Source organism: Sander vitreus, chromosome 4 (assembly GCF_031162955.1).
Source record: "Sander vitreus isolate 19-12246 chromosome 4, sanVit1, whole genome shotgun sequence".
NCBI lineage: Eukaryota > Metazoa > Chordata > Actinopteri > Perciformes > Percidae > Sander > Sander vitreus.
Window position 1 is genome coordinate 16,520,189 of NC_135858.1, and position 27,319 is coordinate 16,547,507.

General features: G+C 40.3%; 1 protein-coding gene across 1 annotated transcript in view; it reads left to right on the forward strand.

Annotated features, from left to right (window-relative positions):
• Positions 1-1,360: 1,360 nt before the first annotated feature.
• Positions 1,361-27,319, forward strand: part of gnai2b (guanine nucleotide binding protein (G protein), alpha inhibiting activity polypeptide 2b) — a 47,888-nt gene continuing 21,929 nt past the window's right edge. Inside the window, exon 1 of the mRNA XM_078248699.1 lies at positions 1,361-2,024. Coding sequence (XP_078104825.1) covers positions 1,907-2,024 — 118 coding nt within the window. The 5' untranslated portion in view covers positions 1,361-1,906. The remainder of the gene's footprint in view (positions 2,025-27,319) is intronic.

The following is a 27,319-nucleotide window of genomic DNA, read 5'->3' on the forward strand; positions in this document are numbered from 1 at the left end:
ATCAACTTGCTAATTGCTAATGGTGTATTTCACACCTTAGGCACTATGATCCAAATGTCCTGCTACATTCAAGCACTCGTATAGAAACAAATGTAACAGAGGGTACCCATAGTGTCTCTATTATTACTATTTCTTTGTTGTAACAATGATTCTTGCCAATAAATCTTATACCAATTGAAAGCCTGATTATTTCCCCTTTAAATGGTGCCACATTTGTAAGGAACATGTATTTGTGGGATGAGTATGTGGGTTGCGCCCATGAAAGATTTGCCAAATCTTCTTAGATGATGCCAAACAGCTTTTCTTTGCTGTTGCTATTGCAATCAGTGGCAATCCCATATCTCCACAGTCTGGGACCAAACTCTATCTACACTCGTCCCCACAGAGCTTGGTTAATCAGAGACTACATCCAGAATTTGGGAGTGGAGAGGATGGAATGGCCTGCCAGCAGTCCTGACGTCAACCCCACTGAACACTTGTGGGATCAGCTTGGGCGTGCTGTTCGTGCCAGAGTGACCAACACAACCATGTTGGCTGACTTGCAACAAATGCTGGTTGAAGAATGGGATGCCATCCCACAGCAGTGTGTGACCATGGCTGGTGACCAGCATAAGGAGGTGCTGGGCTGTTGTGGCTGTGTATGGTTCTTTCACATGCTACTGACCCTCCTGTTTGTTTAATTAATAAATTGTGAAATTGCCAATATGTCTTGTTACTTCAGACTTCAATCACCCAATCCACCAAACAACAACAAACAAGAGTCAACAAAGAAACGCTGTTTGTCAATTTTTCATGGGCGCAACCCACATACTCAGCTATGTGGCTCATCCCACAAATGTGGCACCATTTAAAAGGCAAATAAACAGGCTTTCCAATTTATTGCCAAGAAGCATTGTTACAACAAATAAATAATCTACCAAACACAAAGTTCCTTACTGTTTGTGTGTAGTTTATGTATAACTAGCCTATTAATGGATGAATAAAGCATCCATCCATCCATTATCATTATAGCTTTACAGAAGGGCCCAGTAATAGGAAATATCTATTTATGTCCATTTGGGGGCGCTGTCAACCAACTCTTCTATCAGCCTGATTAGGCTATGTGTATTTAATTAACACAAATACCCATTGGCCATTTTAACAGCCCCTTCTGCATCCTTGCAAAGACAAACCTGCTCCTGTACAGTTCAGTCACTGAGAGCAGTTCAGACTCCTTTATTATGTACTTTATAACGTTGTGTTTGTCGTCTGAGAGGCTGCGTCCATGTGAAATGCAGAGGAATGATGCTGCCTGGCACAGCGCCCACTGCAGTCTGCACACCACACTGCTGAAATCATGCCTCACTGGCTTCCCCTCTAATTGGTTACACACAAGCTACCGAGGAGAGCTCACCTGTTTTAATTGGACTACTATCGCGACAGGTTGTCCGAGTGACGTCGATGCGACTGGTCGACCACTTCCAATCGTCAGAGGGATATCGGATAACAGCCCAAATTGATCACCGAAAAGGACTGCAGCAGTCGCGCGACCGAGGGACGTGCTGCTCACCAGGCCGACAGTCTGCGGCGGAGCAGCGAGCACAGGCATCTCAGCCTGTGAATGCTTGCAGGACAGAGGGCTGTGCGCGTTTCGACATGGGCCAGCGGTGGTAAACAGCCTGGTGTAATAAACCAAAGATTTGGTTGCATCTGCTTCATATTTGAGCTCCTACGTGAACAGGGACATTGACTTACTTTACGCGTGGGTAAAACCTCTGGAATCAGCTGCTTTCCTCTCTAGAAGGCAGTGCTGGACGCGGGAGCTGCTCCAACGTTTTTCGTTGCATCGGCTTGCACGCTGAAACCATCAGCATTGAAGCCTTCATTTTTTTGCGCAAGTGGACGGTGCGCCCCTGCGTTTGGAGCCATGGGTTGTACGGTGAGCGCCGAGGATAAGGCTGCCGCGGAGAGGTCAAAGATGATTGACAAAAACCTCCGAGAGGACGGAGAGAAGGCAGCCAGAGAAGTGAAGCTGCTTTTATTAGGTAGGTCACAGCTGGTGGTTCCTCCACATTAAGTACCTTAAAGGAATGATTATTGCAGCAAAAAAGAAACATCTCTACAGATTTAGAGTGAAATTCAGTAAATTCACAGACCACCTGATTACATGACATAACGTAGTATGATCAATGACCAAGCAGCTCAACATGATGATGTGAAAATATGAATTAAAATAAATAAGGGGGAAAAAATGAAATTTTAGACTTGACCAAGCATCAAATCATAAACTATCTCCTAGGGATATCAAACCACCCAGAGTTCCTCCGAATAGCCGGACCCATGCAAATCATTTTAGCTATATAGCACAGAAAAGAGGCAATTTCAATGTTCATGTTTCTGAAACACAGCCTGTAATTGTGTTATTATTTATTTAGCCAACACAAGTGTCTATATCAAAACCTGTGAAGTACGACAGGTTTACACTTCAGAACTTCAGTCTGTTCTTACAAAGAAACACAGCGAAACAATCCTTGGTCTGCTAAAAACAGTACCCCCCCTTTTTTTTTGCATTTCACTCTTCTTGCATGTAGCCTACACACAACAACAAACACACACTTCCCACCCACTACCACATTCTCACTTCCCCTCTTTACAACTCAACTGACAGCTGACAATGTGTGTGTGTGTGTGTATGTGTGTGTGTATGTGTGTGTGTGTGTGTGTGTGTGTGTGTGTGTGTGTGTGTGTGTGTATGCTGGGGGAGTGAGAGGGGTGAGGTGGGTGTGGTTGGAGTTGTTCGGGTGTCATCTTGCTGTGATGAGCTGTTTATAGAGGACAGGATCCAGATAAGTGCTGCAGGATTGCTAGTTGTTTTTTAGGTGTTTTGGCTGGACTCATACTCACTCATTATTATCAGCCAAGGAATTCTCAGTAATAATACTGAGTTTTGCCCTTAGTTTCACCCTTCAACTAAACTGTTTGTGAGAGGAGAGCTAATGGGGGATCAAGTTTGCTCTCTAAGGACCAAAAGCTCCTTGTGTATCTGTAGTTGTTATGCCATGTTCTCTCTTTAAATGCAACCTTCTCTTATTTAAGCATTTTCTACAGCTCAGAAAGCATATGTTGGTTAAATATATTGCCCTTTCTTCACTCCACTGTAAACCAATGAATGGTTTCACCCTGTTTGATTTCTCATGTCAGCCACTCTTAATCTGCTCTTCTTTACACATGGAAACACACTTTAAATGAGATGTGTATCTCAATTTTGTGTATAATGTCAACACAGTGAAGTTGTTGTTACAGAGAGACTTTAAGGTGACAGTTGTTGACCGGCAATCACTGTGAGCAAACAGAGCAAAAACATTTTTAAAGATATAGATAAAAGAAAACTAGAACCATGTCTGCGGTTTCTTCTGGTGTCCTCCCACAGTCGAAAGACAACAGTGTTAGATCAGAATCAGAATCCGCTTTAATGGCCAAGTAAGTGTGAATAAATACAGGGAATTTGACTCTGGCTTTTTGTTGCTCTCAAAGTACAGTAACATTTGACCACTATACCAGTACGTTTGTATATAAAAAGTGTATAATATATATATATATATATATATATATATATATATATATATATATATATATATATATATATATACTTCTCCCAAGACTTGTTTTCATGGACCACATCCAATGCCGGAAATGGGCCGGCATTGCTTCTTACTGAGTACCCCCCTCGTCTGCGATGAGTAGGTAGGCCTACGCACCTGTAAACACCTGCGTAACTGCGTCCCTCACATAGCAGCTTAAAGCCTGTTTTTCTTCTGTCTTCAGTCTTTGTGCTAAGCTAATGGGTCACTGCAGCTTCATATTTAACACACAGACATGATAATGGTATCAATCTTCCTATCTAACTCTCAGTAAGAAAGTGAATAAGAGTTTTTCCCAAAATGTCGAGCCATTCCTGGAATAAAGCATCTCAAATAACACAACACAAGTTGTGTTTGACACAGGAGTCCAGTATTTAGAATTTCTTTTCTGTTTCTGTCTGTTTGAAGATTCTCTCACATAACACCACAAAATCACTGTAGTTTTTCAAGTCTATTCTGCACTGCCACACCAGTATTTACCCCCCCATCATGATATTATGTCAGTGGCTTAGGACAGAGACTAACAAAATCACTAAATGAAGAGAATATGACAACACCCTCTGCTTCATTCCAAGTGGCCATTTACTGAAAACAGTGAGACGATGCACGAGGTTGCAGCTTGTTTTCTTTTTACTTTAAGGTCGTGTATTTGTCTTGTTTCTGTATGGGAAGATACCAACTTGTTTTGGCAAAGAGAAGATGAGTCACTTGATGATAACCACTGAAGCATGAAAGGGGTCCATCAAAATATTTTAATGGCTTTAAGGCATTCGGCTAAGTCGTTTTATTTTTTCATCACGCGTCCTCGGAGGAAATAAAAAGCCTGTTCCATTTTTTCTTGCAGAATGAGTGAGTTTTGTCTTTGCCGACGACCTTGTTCAGGACGCAAAGTGCAAAAACAACCAGATTACTTCCTAGGTGTCTGATTTATGTAACAGCTCATGGTAAGGTCAGCGAGGTCTAGGGATGGACAGTCAGAATCAAATTATGTGGAGGAGAACAAAGTTAATGAACATTTAGTCAAGCAAGTTTCCAGACATAAAGAGCTTTCACGTTTTAAGTTATTATTTATTTTTTGAAGATTATTTTTGGGGCATTTTAGGCCTTTATTGACAGGACAGCTTAAGACAGAAAGGGGAGAGAGAGAGAGAGAGGGGGAATGACATGCAGCAAAGGGCCGCAGGTCGGAATCAAACCCAGGAGGGTTTGATTCCTAAGGACTGATCCTTGGTACATGGGATGCATGCTCAACCAGGTGAGCTACCCAGGCACCCCACTTTTTAGGTTTGTAGTCTATATCCTCGACGTTCCACTTCCGGGAATGCTCCGTTGCTGACGGAAATTCTACCGGATTTCACTTATTTAGGCTGGATATCCGTTGCCTTGGGCTTCCTTTGTGTTGGCATTTTAAACTCTGGTCAATTTATGAGGACTGTGGTTAACCTTTTCTCAGATCTCTGCAGGGTAAATCCAGACAGCTAGCTAGACTATCTGTCCAATCTGAGTTTTCTGTTGCATGACTAAAACAACTTTTGAACGCACACGTTCCACCAAAACAAGTTCCTTCCCGAGGCTATTTTGCAGAGGCACCGCAGCTTTTCCAGGTGCTTAACACTGCCCAAGACGATTGTGATTGGTTAAAAGAAATGCCAATAAACCAGAGCATGTTTTTCTCCCATCCCGGAATGCTGTGTGGACTAGTCAGACCCTCCTTCGCCGCACTGCGGTGGAGGAAGGTCTGGCAATACGAGACCGTTACGTTTCTAACTGGCTTTTATGATACTTTAAGCCATATTCCAGCACAGGGCTAAAAAGAAAACTTTAGAGGAAACTCTTCTCTTACCACTTTGTGTTGTAAAAAAACACTGATTTCACGGTATTGCGCCATACTCAAGAGCTCTGTGTAACTGGCACCTTTATCAGGAAGAAAAACTAATGTTGCATAAATCTATAATGCAATATCTAGAAGTGACGATCATCATCAGCACCTTTTTGATTTTTCAACATCAGTATTCCCAGTTGTTACCTTTTTAATACGTGTATGTTATGACGTAGACCTTGTTTACGACCCATTCAAGAGTGTCGGTTTGGGCACACTTGAACTCAAAGGTTCTTCAACTGATAGAAAAAAAGAAAAAGATCAATAGCCCAGTATAATGAAATTGGTTATCAGGCTTTCCAAAGTAACAAAGAAATTCTATGTAAATTGTAGTAATTAATATTGTATAAATGTTGTATTTGCATTGCCAGCAATACATTTTTCTATGACCCTCCAAAATGGGGAAAAAAGGCATGACCCTCCCCAACAATTTATTGATGCCTTCTGTACTGGTTTGAGCTTGGCATAGATGTACAGATAGCCACTGTTTCTTTACAACAATGACATACATGACTTAACCTCTAATTTCTCATCTTAAACATCACACTCCTCTGTTATGGTGGCAATTTCAGTAGATTTACTCACTAACATTGTTGTGGAAACACAATAATCATGGAAACTAAATGCACACTTCCTGCATTGCTGCATTACCACAAATACTACGTTACGCCTCTAGTAAACTTGACCGAGACCAACAAAGTACACTGGGTAATAACAAATTCAACACATTAACTGGTTGCTCTGGACTCGTCACTAGGCTTCCTCAGTCATTGTATATTTTAGCATATAGGTAAAGCTGCCGAAGCTGAACATTATCCAAAACTCCATTTCTCAGACGAGCGTCAATTTGGGAGTTTGCATGCTACCACTCCTTCCTTCTCAAATGCCTTGAAAAGGCTGTCGTTTGCACAATTTCAAATCACCAGGACCCAGGCGTGGAGCTGTGGGTGGCATTGACAGCTGGCCCGCCCAATCAGAAATTCAAAGTTCACAACAACCGGATTACTGTTGTGGCCAACAACTGCAAACTTTATACATTGTTTGTCTGCTATTTCATTACTAAATTCACTTCTGAGACTTTTTTATGCGAGAAATCAACTATGTAGAGCTCAAATATGGGCCGTTTTACGAAAATGTATGGCTAATTGCAAATTTGGTCCGACTGTGTCGGAGTTCAGAAGCTCCACAGTCTGACGTGACAGCTGGTGGGTGCCTGCCGGGGTCGCTGGCTTGCCGCCCAGCTGTGAGCTGGCTGGAGCTCTCTCAGGAGACTCGCGGACAAGAGGTGTTTATTTCTTCGATCGTTTGTTTAAATAACTCAACACACATATCCATTATAAGATTAACTGGAACCTGTGGTTTTTCGAAGTTATAATGCTCCACAAGAGATTGCTGACCGGGCTGTAACTCGCACACACGCGGCCACGGAGCAGGCAGAGGAGAGGGCGAGCAGCGTCTGACAGGGCAGAAAGATACCCGTCTCCCTTTTGACAGTCTTGTAAATAAATTATAATATGTATATTAGATCTGTCAGTCTTCCTCTATCGTAGGCGCTGACACGAACGCACGCCTATTAACTTGATAATAAAGCCGTAAAGTAGCCTATCTTTCAACTCAGGACAACGCCACTTCTCACAAATACAGATAGGATTGGAGATGAGAAGTTTAACCGCGATCAGCGCTCACACGCTCCACTTAGCACCAACTGCAGTGTTTGATTTTAAATGAATGTAGCCTACTGGCAGTCTGGAACACGTGGATGCTCAGTATTTTCCGTGGGTGCTCGAGCTCGAGGCAACGTTAAACCTTTGCGCTAGTCAGATTCATTATATTCCATCTTCATGTCAGTGATGATACTTTGGCAACCGGTGGCTATAGGGTTGCATTCTCAAAGAAAGCAGCTCCAAACTCGTGTTGCTGTCATGTTGCGATTTTTGTTGGGCCAGTCCCATCTGCTAACGATGGGGGGCCAAGACCGAGAGCTACATGGAAAAGTATGCACCAAACAAGCCACTTTCAAATTTTGCTGTTTTCATGAATACAAAAGTTAGGTGGACCCCCCCAGACTAAAAAGTGTTGGGTGACCCTCCCCTCAACAAATAATAAAAAGACGAGATTTTATGGAGTATATCAAACTGAAACTTTAGATTGTTGGAATTGGGTTTGGGAACAGTAACAGCCAATTAAGATCCATCCTTAATCACAAACAATTCTATGCCAGCTGTCGTACAGTAATCAGAAAGTATTGATTTAGCTGTTCTAACTTGTGTATTTTCAAGTCCTGACTGCATAGGAGTGGTAACAACATTAAATGCAAAGCAATCCAGCCAAAGGCGAAGTACAGTCCCTGATTTCAGTGCAGCAATTTTCTGCCCTGAGAAATGAATGTATAATGTTTGTTAAGTAAGATATTATTACCATTCACAACGTACAAGCAATATGATCAAATTTAGCGAACGATACAATGACCAATGAAGTTGATTTTGAAATGTATTTTTTACTTACCATCGTAAATAATTATTTCAGCACATGTAGCGATTATCTGTCACATAATGATATCTAATTACCATCACGTTTTACTTCATGTTTAAAAGTATTGTAAGGGGCAAGATACTGCCCTATTTGAGGGGCAGTTTCAGTTTCCCCGTCACACATTTTCACCCAGAAATGTTAAGTGAGGATCTTTCACTTTTCCCCCCAACTTATTTCCTTTGAACCCTCCTGAAATGAGCCTCCACCGCACTGCTATTTCTTGCTAATTCTCACCCCAGGCAGATGATGATAATAATAGTGCTTCACAGACATGACTCACTTCTCATGACAGAGAGGGCGGCTCAGAGTGAGACTGTCCATGCAGATATGACAATTTTACAACTATCCACAAACTGAAATAATATGCTTATGTACTGTTAGTCATGTCGCTGCTGAATACCACTAAGTCCTCAATAAATGCATGTTTATTTATGTGCTGAAATAGAAAAAAGTGGGTCCTTGCTTCAGCCTCACTTAGGATGCAATTTTTACTTTGATTTAGATTTAGTACTTTTACAATTTACAGAACTGAAAGTAATTGGTGAGTTTTCTATATGAATAAAATGAACAATGTCCAATAAATGCCCTGAGACAGATTATTTCTAGTAGAACCATAAATGAACTCTACTTAGAGTATCAGAGGCGATTTAAGAATTTTTTCTTAATGAGACGGCTTGACTCAGGGTCACAGTGGACTAATGAGCAGAGGCACGGCACAATTTCAGGGTGTGTGTGTGTGTGTGTGTGTGTGTGTGTGTGTGTGTGTGTGTGTGTGTGTGTGTGTGTGTGTGTGTGTGTGAGAGAGATTTTTAGGTCTTTGAATGAGATGATGTGTGTGTATAAAACAGAGTGTACATGTATGTCTGTGTTTGCTTCATATATTGGGAAGTACGTTCTGAATATTTCTTGAGGCAGGATGGTGGTTTATCCTGTAATAATGTTAATGCATTGCATGCACAGTTCACACACAGCTTTTACACCTTTTAGAAAATGTATTTTTTTAGCTACTAGAGGGCAGACAAACTCCCAAACAAGTATGACAGACACACACCACTAACATAGTATAACCATATATTTTACTTTATTTTATTTACCACCTATTTTACTGACTAGCTATCGCTGGATTACTGTTATACTGAAAAAAAACATAGAAACGTGCAAGTTTTGGTGTTATAAGAAGAAGAACCTTACTTGCCTGCATGAGCCTTGAGTCTCCAACTGCTGACAGTTTAGGTAAAAAGGGCCACGTTCAGCATCGACAAAACGTAGCAACACGTTTTTTCAGACGGGGGTGCGTTGAGTTTACAGACACGTCTCTGCTGATTGGGTACCACCTGTGATACAGGCAATAAACGAGAGACACACCCACCAAACGAGAGAAAACAAATCTCAACAGGTCGTTCAACCAGGAAACGGTGCACACCGTTTTGAGATTGAACGTGCCCCAGGCCAAAATAAACTAACTTCCAGACAAAATTTAGCAAAACGTTTATTTAAACTGAGCGTTGAACACCCTGCTGTGCACACAAGCCCACTGCCTTTTCACTACCACGAGTTTACATACATGTCACTGCTGATTGGATAACATCTCTGACACACCTACCAAACGAGAGAAAACATACCTCAAAGCTCGTTGCACACCGTTCCGATTAAACATGTCGTTCAACCCGGAAACCGTGGCAAAACGGTGCAGACCATTTTGAGATTATGTGTGCCCCATGATTCGCCTAGCCCTTTCACCTCTTACAGTATCCTTGCATAAATTGAATACATACTGATAAAGAACATCTCTCTTTTCTGTAAATCATTTTGAAATGTTGCTTTTTCTGCAGAAGTGCCTGCTTTCTGCCTATTCATTGCAACTTCCTTATCCTCACAGAGCTGGATTGTGTGTATGGAAGAGAGTGAATTAAGGTAAAGCCCTCAGGCCTTTATGTGATTTTGAAGTAGGCTAACTTACAATATTTTCAGTATTTTCTGTTGCTCCAGTAGTAGAACTTTTATCTGATGACTTTGTGATACCTACAGTTGTTATCCAGCAGGTTTATGCAGACCTGAAGTTATAATGGAAGTTTTAGATGAGAGCTATGTTTAATTAAATTACATATTTATCACAGCTCACACATATATGCAGAATAATTGTCTGTTCAAAAGTTCATTCTCAATCCTGTATGGTGCAGATGACAAACCTGATCCTTCTCCATCTTTCATGTTTTAATCACATTTCCATTATCAGCTCCATCTATAATTTAGTACTTCTTTTATCTCTTTCTCTCCTTGTCTTTTCATATTCCACTTACCCTCTCTCATATGGTAGTGAGTGAATAGTGCAAGAGTGCCTCAGTAAGCGGCAAAGTCTTGTTAGGACCAATATGTTACCTCTGCCAACATCAATCCACTCACATTGGTTACACATTTGACACCAAAGACAGTTGACGTGGGGGTGCTGGATGTAACTTGGTATGCCTTTGACCTTTCAAAAAATGAAGGAGGGTTGAGAGTGATGGCTAGATAAAGGATGAGATAGGTAGGCAGAGAAAAAAATCCATAAATCCATAAATCCATGCAATTACCTGGAAATCCTTCTAAACCTGGATTCTCTTTTATAATTTTGACTCAAAGACATTTTGTCTGCTCCGATAAAGAAATCAACAGTATTAAATATTTAGCAAGTTAATATTAAATCTTGAGGTGACAAGGACATGAGTACAAACAAGGGTTCAATTGATTCATTGTTTAAATCATTTATTTTTACTTATTTATTTTCCTCCAACTGACTCATCAGTTAATGGAATAATCATAGCAGCAGGTTTGACAATATCAAAGTTAAATGCTATACTATATATATATATATATATATATATATATATATATATATATATATATATATATATATACTATAAAGTAATTGAATCACATTTTACACATTGTGCACTAACTGAATAGTAGAACAAAAATGATCTCTCTCTGACCCCTCACGTGTGCTTTGGTTGTCTGTGCTTTCCTACCTGCCAGGTTGGGCCAGAGGTAGACAGGTGACTGGGTGGGTATACTGTATTACATCATCTATCTAACTCCTAAATGTGCCAGATGATATCATTAAGGTAGAACCGTAATATTTCAAATTCCCATATTCTGCAGAAGTGGTAGACAGTTTGTGCACATGAAAGCATCATCTTCAGTAGCACAAACCATAGGTGGGACAAATGTAGTTAATGAGACATCAGTTCCATTATGTGTCCCATTAAGCATGCTGGTGAGCCAGCATGGAAAATACCGGGGCCCTGAAACGCCATTTATAAATTACACCTGTGCTTTACGGGTACAACATGCCACGTCTATTGATTGAGATCGAAAGTCATTCATTCCAATAGAGGGTAAATTAGGAACACCTCTTTGTGGCCATCATTGAATTTTCTAAAACGTGACAAAGTTGTGTCATTACAACAACTGAAAGTAGAGGGAGGATTGTTACCATTTGGGGTGGTTGGTGCAGAAACAAGAACAAGAACGTTGTTGTTGTTGTTGTCTTTTTACCCATGAACAGGAATAATTGTATTCAAAGCAACACACGACCAAACTGGACATAATGCTACTGGAAATTAAATCCCCGGGTCTCTGCAGTGATGATAGATGAAAATTAAAGATTTAGTATCTTCTCCAGGTGTAAGCCTGGAGGGTATCATATAAAACGAGACATTTATGGAGAAAGAATAAAGGTGTGTGTGTGTCCTGCAGTTAATCTTGCATTCAACTGCCCATCCTCATATGTTTTGTGCACCTCTGTGGCTGTATGCTCAAGGACTATCATTGTTGCGGGGATTCAGTTCAGGACTTTTGAAAAACCTATTTTATTGACAGTTTTACACCATCATTGACTGCTGACTCCTGACTCCTCTTAACCGGCTAGTGGCCGGTGGTAAGTATCAACAACTGGTTCTATTTGGCTGTGGCCGTAGAAATGCGCTGTATAAATTTAGTCCAGGCGGTCCATTTATATAGCAAGAGGCATTTGCGGAAAATGGCTAGGCTAAAAACAAGCCTTACCTAATCTGTTTTGGCTCAAAAACTGGAGAAAAAAAAAAAAAGTTTGGTCTCATTTTGAACCAAAGCATCTGCAGATTAATTTCATACCTGATATGTTATGATCCACTAAAGTTATACACGATTCGAAATAAATAAATCCTTGTTTATGTTATCTTCGCCGCCACCTTAACCATTGTGTTGTCCTCCCATGCCAAAATTTATTTAATTTAACACATTTTTGTAGCATTTCTTTTGACGGTTTTTGCACTTTTCTTCCCACTACCACCAGTTATACAAACTTGTTACCACTATTTTTAATAGTTCTCATTTTGGGATTTTATAGTCAATAAACCATGTATCCTTTATGAATTTTTATCTAATTTTAGAGTTAAAAATGCAGAAAGTATACATTATTATGACTAATAGTTAAGATCAGGGGATGTTTATGGACAATCACAAACTGTCAAAGTTTAGTCAAATTGATTAAAACCCCCAAAAGTCAATGATAGTATTGAACTCCATCCATCCATCTTCGTCCGCTTATCTGGTATCGGGTCGCGGGGGTAGCAGCTCCAGCAAGGGAACCCCAAACTATCCTTTCCCGAGCCACATTACCCAGCTCCGACTGGGGGATCCCGAGGCGTTCCCAGGCCAGGTTGGCGATATAATCCCTCCACCTAGTCCTGGGTCTCCCCCGAGGCCTCCTCCCAGCTGGACGTGCCTGGAACACCTCCCTAGGGAGGTGCCCAGGGGGCATCCTTACCAGATGCCCGAACCACCTCAACTGGCTCCTTTCGACGCGAAGGAGCAGCGGCTCTACTCCGAGCTCCTCACGGATGACTGAGCTTCTCACCCTATCTCTAAGGGAGACGCCAGCTACCCTCCTGAGGAAACCCATTTTGGCCGCTTGTACCCAGGATCTTGTTCTTTCGGTCATGACCCAGCCTTCATGACCATAGGTGAGGGTAGGAACAAAAACTGACCGGTAGATTGAGAGCTTTGCCTTCTGGCTCAGCTCTCTTTTCGTCACAACGGTGCGATAAATCGAATGTAATACCGCACCCGCTGCGCCAATTCTCCGACCAATCTCCCGCTCCATTGTCCCCTCACTCGCGAACAAGACCCCAAGGTACTTGAACTCCTTCACTTGGGGTAGTATTGAACTGATCCTTACTTTTACTTGTGAAGAGCGTTTCATGGAACCATCTGTGTTACTTTTTGGCAATTTGGTTGAAAGAAACCTAAATTTCTGATGTAGAAACTTTGAAAACGGGTCAAATTTGACCCGAGGACAACAGGAGGGTTAACTGTAAAGTTGCTACGGGAGCCGGTAGAGGTAAAAGTAGGGAGCGAGTGTTTTTTTCAGTGATGGCAAAGCTGGAAATAGGACAGTGGCGTGAAGCGTTGCAGGGTGTCAAGTCCACAAGCTACTGCGCGCACCTAGCAGCCACCGGTGTGGGGCTTCTACATAGAAAATAGGGACGGCTGTTTTGACGTGCACAGTATATTTTGGCCTCAACAACAATTGAGTGAGCGTGATTAAACTCTCATTTGTTTGAGAGGGAGACACACCTGTTGGCGATCTGCACTCTACTGAGTGCACTTTTCTAGTTTAGACATAAGAAGCATTGTCTAAATGTTAACTATTTTTTCACAATGAACAGCTTTATATAGATTCATACAGATATTGTGGCAGTGGTGAGGAATACGGAACAATGTGAGTGCTGCCACCTCATCACAGAACACCTGTGCCAGTCCTCTTTCCTGTTAACATTTTTGGAGGACCAATTAGCTTATATCACCTACATCACCAACTGCTGAAAGGTTTGAAAATCTACCCAGTAGATTTTTGCTGTTTGAAAACGTTTCTGCTCAGCAGTAGTGATCAGTGGTCCTGATGCAGAGTGCATCAAGTTGAAGCTCCATCTGCCAACATTAAAGGTCTCTCATCGATTTGGCTCCCAGTTGATTCCTGGCATAGCTAGAAAAAACCCCTCAACACACAGATTTAGAAAATCATAAAATATACAATAGTTTGACCATTTACATAAATCACTGACCGAAGGATACAACACACATTTGTTGCTGTAAGTATAAGTCATCATCACAGTTTTTGGCTTTACAGGCCCACTGTACACAGTAAACCAGACCTAAGCCTTTCAAGTGTGTAAGTAAAACTCTCAAAAACCCTTTATTACAAATTGGAACAAAGCTCACTGGACTACAGGGAACCCCCTTCTAGGGCTAAATGTGGGCCAATGATGATAGTCATTCTTCACGTCTTTAAACTCTCTGCCTGGTTGCCATGGTTATATTCATACGGAATGATACCCATAATAATAATAAAAAAAAAAAAACATTCTTCATTCTGATCACTGAAAGAATTTTGGTGTGATTTTCAGTGATCATATTTGAATGTAAAACAAGTTTATACTTACTGCTAGTTGAGATATTTCAGAGATGTTTTATATGACCAAAGAAACCGTTAACACAGATGTAACAGATGGTGATGTTTTGCCAAGAAAGGGTTGGCTTCTGTTAAAACAGCTTAAAATTAAGTTTTCAGTAGATGTATTATTTTCCTGTCATACTCTGAAAAGAATAACCAACAGTGTTACAAATACAATCTTACGTGTTAATCACATGTTCCAAGTGATTAAAAGTTGAGTCTTATACCTCTGAGAAAACAATCCTACAGCTTTAATACCTCTGATTAGTTAAACGTGTTATTCTCTTTTGAGTTTGTGAAGATAAGAATCTGTAAGCACCACCTGACGATGACCTTACTATCTTGCTACCACAGGCCATCATCATTCATTTTGAGTAAATCTCAGATTTTACGTTTGGCTCTTACCCTCTCTTAACAAATATGAAGTTGTTGTTTTTGGCATTAATGAAATAAGGTGATGAAACAAAAGTCATTAAGATGTGTCTGGAAATCTTCTTGTACAGATACTGCTGATAACTTGAGGCCAGATAGATGAGGAAATTAAAAAAAGGAGAGTTGGCATTATACTGTTTCCCAGAGGTAGTGTAAACCATTCCCCATGATCAGCGAAGCATCACACGAAAAGATAATGGTAAGAGAGAGACATCAGAGTGACATCAGAGTGTATGCTTGTTAGTAATGGCAAATATCCATCTGCTCAAGATATACTAATATTGATAAAAAAAAAAAAAAAATTCTGCATCTTGGTATTTTGCTATCATGTGTCTGAAAACATCAGTATTGCCATTTGTAGCTCCCAGCAGGATTGAGAAAGAATAGTCACCAGGGTGCTTGTCATGTTTGAAACACATTTGTCTTAGGGACTGTTTGTTATTCATTTCAGGGGCCATCGGAGAGTTTTGAGATCTTTAGCCAAAATAGACCTGACCCTCCCTTCACCAGCAAAACATTTTAGATGACCCTCCAAAATGACATTGGAAAATGGGATGACCTTCCCCAACAATTTATTGATGCCTTCTGTACTGGTTTGCACTTTGCAAAGACGTAAAGATAGCTATTGTTTTTTTACAGCCATGACATACATCACTAAACCTCTGCATTCTCATCTTACGCATCACACTCCTCTGTTATGGTGTGGTGGCCATTTCAGTAGATTTACTCATTAACATTGTTGTGGAAACACAATAAGCATGGAAACTAAATGCACACTTCCTGAATTACTGCATTACTTCAAATACTAAGTTACTCATCTAGTAAACTAGTATTAGCAATACAATTATTTAACAATAAAACATTGAGACCATTCAGCAAAGCACACTGGGTAATAACAAATTCAACATTTGTTGCTATGGACTCGTCACTAGGCTTCCTCAGTCATTGTATATTTTAGCATAGGTAAAGCTGCCAAAGCTGAACATTATCCAAAACTCCAAGTGTCAATTTGGGAGCTTGCATGCTACCATTCCTTCCTTCTCAAATGCTTTGAAAAGGCTGTCGTTTATATATATATATATATATATATATATATATATATATATATATATATATATATATATATATATATATATATATATATATATATATAAATATAATATATATATATATATATATATATATATATATATATATATATATATATATATATATATATTTATATAATATCACCCGGACCGAAAGGATATTTGAGTCGGGTATGGCTGCAGCCTGGAGACCTCCCGTCTCATGCCTTCCCAGCTTGGTGCAGTCCGCAAGCTTTGACTTTTCCAAATAAAAGCTTGTGTCTGGTCCGCCATGATTTCGTACGGTGTTTTGGATGTTTTTGAACTAAACCGTACGGCAATCATGCTAATGAATAAAATAATTTTTTCATCAGATGTCTTGGTTACAACACGATGGAGCCAGCAAAGCAGTTTTGTGTTTATATGTGCGAGTGGGATTTATTCAGTTTGGGAAATCCCACGGTCTCTAAAGCTAAATAGGGAGGGACCCATCTGCTAGCGATAGCGGTCGAGACTGAGAGAGCTACATGGAGCCACATGGATAAATATGCACCAAACAAACCACTTTGAAATGTTGCTTTTTTCATGAATACAAAAGTTGGGTGACCCTCCCCTCAACAAAGAATGAAAAGACATGACCCTCCCCTATTTTCCTCCAGTGGTCCATTCCATAAATACCGAATGGTCCCTTACAGTGGAATATTATAACTATGTAAAAAATGCCCTAATTTTTTAATTGCTCAGTTTGTTCTTGGGGGAGACTAATTTAGTTGGATCCAGCCTGAATTAATATGCCATTCATTTGTCAGTAATTCATATCTGTCCAATGCAGGAGTCAGGCTGCACAAGATTTAAATGTCATTAACAAGACATTATACCTCTAGATTATGAACTACTTTCTGCTTGAGGCGTTAGAAATTGTATTGTTAACTGCTACTGTTAGACTTGAACCGAAAAGCACGACTATGAGACAGTCAGAGTTTGTAAGGAAAGTTACCTTAACAGTTAAACTTAAACACAGGCAGGGTTAAACCCAGGATATAAGTCACACAGGCTAACAAATCAGAAGAGGGTCAGGCAGGCAGAAGGTCCGAAAAAGAGGCAAATAGGCTCAGAACAGGCAGATCAAGCATATATAAACTAAGTAATGCTGGAGAGCTTGGCATTAACACACAAGACAATCTGTCAAGGGACTGTGAGAGTAGACTCAGACTGGTATATATGCTGAGGGACTAATGAGAGAATGGGCTGCAGGCGAAATGACAGGTACAGTAAGTTGGTGATAAAGCAAAACCAGATGAAAACAAACTGTTGGTGGAATTCATGACAGAAATATGTTATTTTAATAGGAAAGTGTATTTGTATGCTGTGTTTCATTGACTTGTGTTATTTAACATATAGCAGATATCCCACCCGTGTTAGTTAATTTGTTATCAAGATCAATGGTTGTGTAAATCCCATGATTCACATGGTTTTGACTCATGTCTGGAGGTGTTATGGTGTAACTATTTCAAGTGTTTTGGAGTGACCACAAGGCAATGAAATGATCTTTCAAGTGCAAAGGTGACTTCAGCATCAGACAACGCCTATGCAGCCACAATTAATAACAACACAAAACATCCAAAATGCGACAACAAGAAGTGCATTTATTGCATATATGCATATTCAGACAACTGTGCATTGGTAATTATGTTATGCATCAAATGTCTACCACAATGTCGGTATAAAATATCCAAGGTGCAGCCACAACAAGAAGTGCATTTACCCTGCCTGTCAACTGTGCTCATATGGTATAAAAGGAGTTGGCTATCATCACAATCTTAGCAATTATATTTCTATTGCAAACAAAAGTAACTTGTAGGCTTACTTGCCGGAAATATTTGTGCTTCTTCTTGTTCCAACCAGATTCAGATAAGTGGGATTAATTCATGTTTGCACCACCGGACCGGCATGCACTGTTGATGATGACCTTTCACTTCAAATTTAAAATAATAGATGAGGCTATGACAGGTGCACAATATACAAACTACATAACATAACCTATAGTGCGAGAGCATGCACACCAGACACCCTCAAGCCGACGCACACAGACACATCGTAGGGCAAATAGTTAAATAGTTTATTGATCTCCAGTATCACCAGATGCAATTGAGATGAGATTCAATACAAACACAGAGGCCCTGCTCTCCAGATGAATGGATAGGTTAAGCGTTGAAGTCAAAGTAGTAAAGCACTAGTACAGCACAGCACATTACATTTCACTTGGAGTCATTCATGCCTGTCCACTTTGTAATGGGACTGGTATAGCATGAAGAGATCAATAGAGGTATTTCTGATGGGGACAGTGAATAAGGAGTTATTGTAAGCCATTTCAAAGGCATGAGAACATTCCACTGTGGTTCTCTCTGTGACATATTTCAAATAAAAACGGACAAAGCAAAGTAGATGAATACTATCAATGCTCTTCTCAGTCTCAATCTTCATCCCTTCACTGTTTACTTCAAGTTCCATCAAAAACACAACAAACTGAGGTTTGAAATGGAGCAAAGGAAAAGCTGTTACTGAATGAGCCTGTGCTTTAGTAGAGTATTATAGTTTTTCTTCTGTCGGCCCACACAAACGTGTAAATGTGTTGATGTTCGTAATTTAGTTCTGGTGAGGCAATGTGCTGCTGTAACCATGGCAACTACTCCGGCACATGCAAGGACACTACTCATTTCACTACCGGCTCTGAGTGGTCCGACCAACACAAACCAGCATTTAGGCATGTTTTCTTGGTGGAAATGGCACAATATCTCTCCAGTAATATCAGCCATCAGCACTATCGTCAGCAGTAATAAAAGAGCTGCACACAGCAAGCACCTCATGGCCAAGTGGGAATTTGTCAGGTGTGTATGTAAATGTTTTCCTGCCCGACACAACACGGAAGCACACGGTGTGCATGCAAAGGTGAGTTTATAAATTACAATGACAATGCTTTCGAAGATGAAGCTATGTAGCAACACTTACTGAACTCATGTCATTTAATTTTCAGTGTCCCTTCATTGCATTGCAAGATTTTGTGTTCCTTGGCCAACCAAAGCTATCAAAACCTGTTTGAGCACATACAAACATAGGCACAACTGCACTCTTTACCATGTGCAACTGATTTGGTGTAAGCACAGCCCTCACTTTCCTAACAATCTGGTGTGCCAACAGAATGCAGGATGGTTTTATGGGATCCCTCTAACACTGCAGCAGCTGCCCAACACTGCTGATGTCTCATCTGTTTGCTGACGTGTGTGTGTGTGAGTTCAGTGTGTGTGTAAGAGTATAAGCTGACATGATGGTATGCGGAAACATAGGGAGGTGGAAGAGTAAGCAGTATGACTGCCAGGCAAACACCAGCTGTGATGGTTGGATACGCGTATAATCACTTTCCAGGCGCAGTGGATTGATTAGTGGAAAGGGAAAACCATGATTCTCATAATCTTCACCATAAAGTCTGTATCTCATGGAGGCTTTCATTTCCTAAAACACAGGGCTCAGAAACAGAATACTAGCATGTGGGAAGCTTCTGTTTCTACAGTGAATAATCAGTCTTAATTTTTTACAAAAGTGGCCCTGCCAAATTGAATAAAGAGATTAAATTGTTTTGATTAGCACTATCTCAAGCTGTAATGCCAGCCATAATTTATGGAGCTACAGATATTAAAGATATTGTACGTCAGTGTGCTGAAGTATGCATACATTCATGCGTATATACATACTGTATGTAGGCTATACATACATTTGGATATGCATGCAGACTACGCCCATGCATCAAAAATCATCAAAAATTTGGGTTTACCAATATTCTTTTTTGTTTTTACTTAAACATATTACAAGAACAAACATTTTGATAAGAATTGTTTGTCTCTAAAGATTTGGGACTAAGATATAGTATGTAATGAGTTGGACATTTTACAGTACAAAAATGAATGTGTTACTGCTTTACTGGTGGACCCACTGTAATGGAGACACTAGTTCTAAAATAACTTAAGCATGTCATTGGCATTTCCTGTTGCTTAAAGGGTGACATAAATGCAAGATACCGATATGTTGTCGATAAGCTACTAGCAGCCAATTTCTCAGTGGGGCTCTACACTGACTTGTCTGTATGTAACCTTTTCTATCTGGCTTTCATAACATATTAAATATCTTGAATTTTCATCTAAAAACTATGGAACAGTGGCTCTGATGCGTTTCATGTGCATTCACTGGATTCGTGTAATTAGTAGGAACTCAAGCAAGGCTGGGTACATAGTGATTTTGTTCCAAATTATCCTGGTGATTGATGTGTATACTGTGATACCTGATACTTCCGACAACCCGTCACATACAGTAAAGTGTGGAATCAGCTCTACTGGGATGCCATTTGTCATAATAATAATCCTGTTATTGAATAGTTCATCTAAATACCTTTTTATGGACATAATCCAGAATTTAAGACCAAATGTGTCCTCTTATGATGCAATGCTATCAATCATGGCCCCTGTTTTGATTGGCAGCCAACAGCCAATATTTTTATTTTTATTTATTTTACACAGGCGTAGATTCGGCTCTGTTACTACCTCTGCTGCCGGCTTAATGGTTGAACAATTCTGTACCCCCATTCCATGTTCGTACCTTTTTTAATACAGAGCAGTGAGGCCGAATAACGGAGCTATAGTAAGGGGAGCCAAATCTGAATAGGTTGTTGAATCCCATGTTTACTGATCTAGGCAGCCAACAACTGACTGGGTTGTCTTATTTCATAGTCTGTGGGTTGCAGGCACTTCAGAGACTCAAATATATAAAAGTGTCAAATACATGGAAAAACAAGAACAAAAGTATGTATTTACCTTGTTACCTAAATACCCACAATAAGAAATAAGTTATGCCATTATAAAGTTTTTAGGTAAAGAACTTCACTTTGAACTATGATTTTTTTTTTGTTGCCGTTATTGGTTAGGACCACTGCGGTAAGGACTGAGCCTTAGTACGTGGGGCACATGCTCAACCAGGTGAGCTACCAGGTTGCCTCAGTTTAAGCTATGTTTTAATGAAACCTATTTTTTGGAGCTTAACCAGTTTTTATTGTGAGATAAGTAGTTTGTTGGCAACTTTACCTGCATTGTGATGAATTGCAGAGTGAATTTGTGAAAACTTTTCTCTTGAAGTAATATGAGCTCAGCATTTTGCTCCTTGCCAGTGTGTCTGAGCCAAGGATTTAGATGATGACTAGATCAGTGTCAGAAAGCTATCCAAATACATATCCCTCCAACGATTTCCATTTCAAGTTATCTTTAGCGCTCTGCTTTTTTCTTTCCAGTATATGCAGTGTCATACTTGAGGGATTAGAAGGTTGCTCATCCCACTGTTAAGATTTTTGAAAGTACTAATGATAATAACACATTTCAAAACCGACCAATACCACACATTGTTTTTGGAAATGCAAATGAATTCAGCATTCAGTTATGACCGAAAGTAACTTTTAGCAATAAATGGTTATCTTCCCTCTAGTAGTCAGAACATGGGTTCATATAAAGACACGTCATGTGATGTAATCTCTGGTTCAATTTCTGCTGGAAACTTTCAACACTCTCCCCATCTCACTCTGGAACTGCTACAAGTACTAGAGAACATTAGCAGAAATGTAAGTAATTTAGCCAGGTGCCCCACCTTCCTAAGCTTAAAATATAATAAAATCTTACTAGCAGTTCTAAACTGAGTAGTGCAGCAGAGATACAATTGATTAGGGTTTTTTGTGCAGCACTGGAATATCAGCACTGAGCTGAAAAATATAAAACAATTTAAATTACAAAGTTGACTGAGAAAAGAAAGTATTTTTTGATATGTTCCTAAATGTAAGAATCAGCAAGAATTATTGCTACATTCATAACCTCATCCTGAAAGATCAGATCACTGTGGAAAATCACCCACACATTATCTAATGTTAGACTTTGATGGAAATGGCAATGATTTACTTCAGACTTTATATTGCTAAGATGTACTACGTTTTGAGACATCCAGCACATGAATTCTTAAAATGTCAAGAGTGGTTGGATCATTGGCTTTTAAGAGGAGACGCAGTCTGGCATCACTAGCTTAGCAATGACGTAATGTGTTTCGCTTGTGTTTTAAACTGCTATGGGAGACCAAGTAGAAAGAAATTGTTAGACAAAGAATGGCACCTTGTATTGGAAATGTATGAATCAGTCAAGAGCAGTGTTGGTGACACTACAAACTGCTGATGGGCATTCATTTAAAGCAAGATGGTTGATGGTGCTGAAGGAGGCACTAAGGTCTAAAAGGATTAACAGTAAAGGTGTGCTTGCTTGTATTAAAGGACGTAATGATGTGTGTCTCTGCTATACTCTTCATAAAGTACTGTATAAGCTCGGTGCTCTTCCTCAGGCAGCACTGATTGATTTGACTGCATTGCATACATATCTAGATAGATGTCATGTTACAGCCTCTCTAATGTTTGTCTGGTGCTCTCAGTGTGCTGTTAATTTGCATGCATCAGAATGAGCTTCCACTTGTCTCTCTGTTGTTTCTCACTGATGCTCTTTTTCCCCAGAATGTACGAGACATGAGTCTTTAAAATCTACACCCGTTTCCGTTCATCTGACAATGTACTGTAGGCACCAGGGGTCTCATTTATAAAACGGTGCGTAGGATCCTTACTGTGTACGTACGCCCAAAAGCCCAAAATGGCGTACACGAAAAAAAAAGTCAGATTTATAAAACCGTGTGTACGCACACCTGTAAGCAATGTTCTCTTTATAAATCAGAGATTACCTACAAGCGTGCGTACGTGAATCAGCCTCTTATCCCGCCCTGTGCATGCCCATTTTTAACCATAAATAGTCAATGCAAAGCACCTTGTGAATGCTGATCAGTATGTTAATGACCCTGGCAGTTGTTACACGAATCATAATGACTGGCGGAGAAAAAGCAAAAAACTTCTCAGACGTTCAGGAATTGCTGCAAATTGAATTATAATTTCGGCCTGTTCTTGCACAGTGTAGGGAAACCTGATCTATAACTACATGTATTAATAATACGTCCAAAACGGCAGGCATTACGGCACTCGGGGACAGCTTCGATATACCAGACCTATATGATAAGATTTAACAGAACTATATATTATATCCAAACAAGCCTTAGTGATAAAGTTGAAGATTATATATAATATTCATTAAAAAAAACACTTAGCTGTCTGACATGTCCCTCTGGAAACAGACGGTTGCCCCCAGAGTGGCGAGGACCTGTATTTGGACCGGGATGGCACGGTTTCCGCCGCGATGCCCTCTCTACTGGACCCAATTCAGTACATAGATCCAAGAGCTCAGCTTTAGGGAATCTAAATCGGCATATTAGCCAGTCATCGTCATGGTCCCTGAAGTCTCTTTTTCTCCTGATTCTTCCATTGGGGTTTGTCCTCCTGCAGTGCCATCATGCAGCATTACGCACGGGTTCACCGCAGAATTTATATGTTTACAACATACTGTGATTGTTAACACCTTGCCAAAATGACAGCATTAACTAGTGGTATCCCACACCCCGAGATACAATTTGAAGATGAAAGTGTAATAGGCAAACACACTTTTCTTCATGCAGGTTTTGCAAACCGTATTAAAGTTCGGACTGATAACGAGGACTTTAAGTATAACGATTGCGCGAGACCTTAACGGCTGTATTTTCAGACTTTGACATTTGATGATCTATGCACAGTATTAAAGACATATTTAGTTATTTACACTGTGTTCTGCTGTTATCTAATGCTAGGGTATTTGATGTTATCCTGTATTCCATGCAGTTGGGCCATCTCCTCCTCCTGCGCGCCGTAGCGGACAATGTGACGGCGAGACAGCGCCGATTAAACATTAAGAACAATGTTTTATTTAAGATTTGAGTTGGAGGTTTTTATGGAACAATTATCGCTCAGTACAAGCACAAATAACACTGCTGGATTTAATCTTCATGGTAACATGGATGATATGGAGTGAAAAAATGTGCGTGAGGCATCAATACTTGAAAATATTACGAGTAATCGTTATTCCCATTTACTTTCTGCAGTCTGACTTCAGTTCTCCGCCTCACCATCTGCGTCGCCAATTCCTATTTTGTCTCCAAAATGTGCGTACGCATGGGTCAGAGTTTGCGTGGAGGACCGCACATTCTCCCGTCAAGTTTGTTTTTTATAAATCACAACCTTTGCGTGGGAAGTGGCGTACGCACAGCCCCGTTTTGTGCGTACGCCACGTTTATAAATGAGACCCCAGATGTATGAAAGGCTGTTTGCTCCCAATCTGTTAAACTACCATCACTTCCTTCGTATCTCACACATGGTGTTCTGCTTGATGTGCTGCATTGATTTTTCTTTAAGAATGTGGAGTAGCTTAAAGATGCTCGTTGACAATTTTGAATGTAGAATTGTGGGATATAGATTTAGCATCCAGGTCACATAAATGTGTCGATACTGCTTGTGAGCACACGTAACACAGGATCAAATACTGTTAATATTGGCTGCACAGCCAGAGTGCAGCAAGCATCATACTCTGCAGAGCAAAGCAGTAAACTCCACTGCTCCCTGTGAGGCTGATGACCTACTTTTCCACTCCAGGCGATGACTTACTATGCCATATCCAGCCATGTAAAATTCCTCCATCGCTTTTTCACTCTGCATATGAAATAGGTTGGAGGGAGAGGGGAGCTGGCTGCCGTGCTGGCTGAAACACCTGTGCTGTTTGTAGACAGTCACCCACTAGAACCTGTATGTAGTGATACAGTGAGCTAATCTAGGTCTTTGTTCCCTGACTGGAAGCCTGAATCTGTGGAGTAGCTGCATGAAATAATTCAAAGACTGCCACTATCTGCAGGCTAACAAAAAGAGGATAGAGAAAGGCTTGATGTCAGGCTGGGTGAAAAATATGAGATTGTTAGTTACAACCTGCTGATAGAGGGCAATGGACTAGAACCAAATGTGTTCCACTTAAAAATGAGTTTCTTGGATTAGCATGTACACACACACACACACACACACACACACACACACACAATAAAAATGTTTATAATTTAAGAATCGTAAAGTTCGTCTTTCATCTAACACCTTCGTTTTTGGTGTATATTGACCATTATGTCCTCACAGAATAGACTTGTAGTCTTGAGCCGTTTTCTCATATAAACTCCAGACAATGTCCGGAGTATCAGGTCCCAAAATCTTCTGGAGTTTCGCATGCGAACATGTAGCACGCAACAGGAGATTGTCCATATCAGATGCGTTCTCACCTACTAGAAATACTCCTTTTGGTTTATGCAAGGGTGGTGCCTGGGAAGAGCGTGCAGGAGGCAGGACATGACATGTATTACACCGCTGTCACATAGCCGTTCGTTATAAAGAACCAAGTCTTTTGCCGGTCCTTGAATTTGTCTGGCGATTTCAGCATTGGCCCTTATTCGACAGAAGTTCCCGAATCTCATCGTCTCTCCAGATAGACATTTTTGTTGCCATCTTCATGTAAATCACTCTTCTTCGCCCTTGGATCTTTGTTTTTTTCCGCTTTCGTGCGAGCCGTGATAGAAAGGTCATCAACATGCCCACTCGCTCGCCGTGATTTCTCCGCATAATGTGCTGCTCTATTCACACATGAGCTCAAATAGGGATTGCATGAGTTTGTACAATGGAGCTAGCAGGTTAAAGGCTGATGTCTGATCCAACTGATTCGGACATTTGCGTTCTCACATACATCTCTGCTGGGTAATGTCTATATTTTCAGGTTTGCAGTGCATTGTGAAACGGGCTTTGTCAGGTTGATTTCATAAGCAATACTCAGTTCAGTATTAAGCAGATGCACTCAATCCTTTAATGTATTAATAATTGTTTCTGCTGCGTTTGTGTGTTTCATGAGGTTCATGACTGCATTTCCAACCTTTACTTTCATTTTTGCCACCACTGATGGAAATATCTGACTCTTTAGCTGCTAAATGCTCCACTATGTTTACCAGCTAGTCGCTACTTTGGCTGGCTTCCATTTGGTTGCTGGACAGGTAGTGCGCAGTGAATTTATAGAGCTTTTTTGCAACTGCCTGCTCTTGCTGGAAACAATGCAAATGAGAGTGGTGAGAACAAACCAAAAAGGTTAAATTGAAACAACTTAAGTTCAACACTCCGTAGAGCTGAGAGGAACTAAAGAGTTGGGTGATAATTCTCTGTGGGTTTATCATTATATGCAGTATTACCTCACCTTTTAATGATTGAGCTAAGGAGTTAGTTGGTTGTAAAGATCATGCACAATAACTGTGAACTATCACTGTTTTCAGAAAACATATTAGAGTTGGCTTCCAATAGCCAAAATCCAACAATTTATTGAATACTAATGCTTCTGTGTCTTGTTAAGTTATTGTGCACATTTGTCACTAAGTCATTATATTCAATTCTGATTTCACATTTAATAACATGCTATTGAACACCACAGTAGTGAGAATATGTATTCCTGCTACAACAGATCTTTACTGTATACATCAAATAATGTATGCCCAGATGAGCTTTACATTTTGGGTCAGGAACAAAACTGTACTTACAAATTACTCACGTCTGCTTGTGTCAGTCAGCTCTCTCAGTACATTGCCTCAGGGCTTTAAATAGCAACAGCCTCATTGTTGTATATTTTGCCCATTTTCATCAACGCCCAGAGGAGGTTAACCTTTTAAATGGCCGTGAAAGCTAGTTGAATGTGAGCAGTCGTGATACCAATGTAGAGCGAAGGAGGAATCGTGTCTAAGCCAGGCAAGTGAGTCATTCTCCCATGGCAGTCACTTAGACAATAGATGGCCAATGATGCTGGCATACTATATGCTGATGTGATGTGTTACATGTCTCCACAGAAGAAATGCCACAGCAGTGGGCTCTGTGACACAAAGATGTGAAAGTGTTTGTGATTATAGGCCTCTCAAGGATGCTGAGATATTGTTTTGAAATAGCAGAATGGATTTATGACGTGTGTGTGTGTGTGTGTGTGTGTGTGTGTGTGTGTGTGTGTGTGTGTGTGTGTGTGTGTGTGTGTGTGTGTGTGTGTGTGTGTGTGTCAGTGTTGGTCAGTCAATCCACCACTTTGGTTCAGACTGAAATGTCTCAACTGTTAGCTGGATTGCCATGAAATGTTGTACAAACATTCATGGTCCCCAGAAGATGAAGCATTTGGTAACACCACTAGCAGGTCAAAATATTTGACTTTCATTCTTATCCAGTGAAATATCTCGATATTTATTAAATGGATTGGAAGACCCTTAACATACATGCAAGACA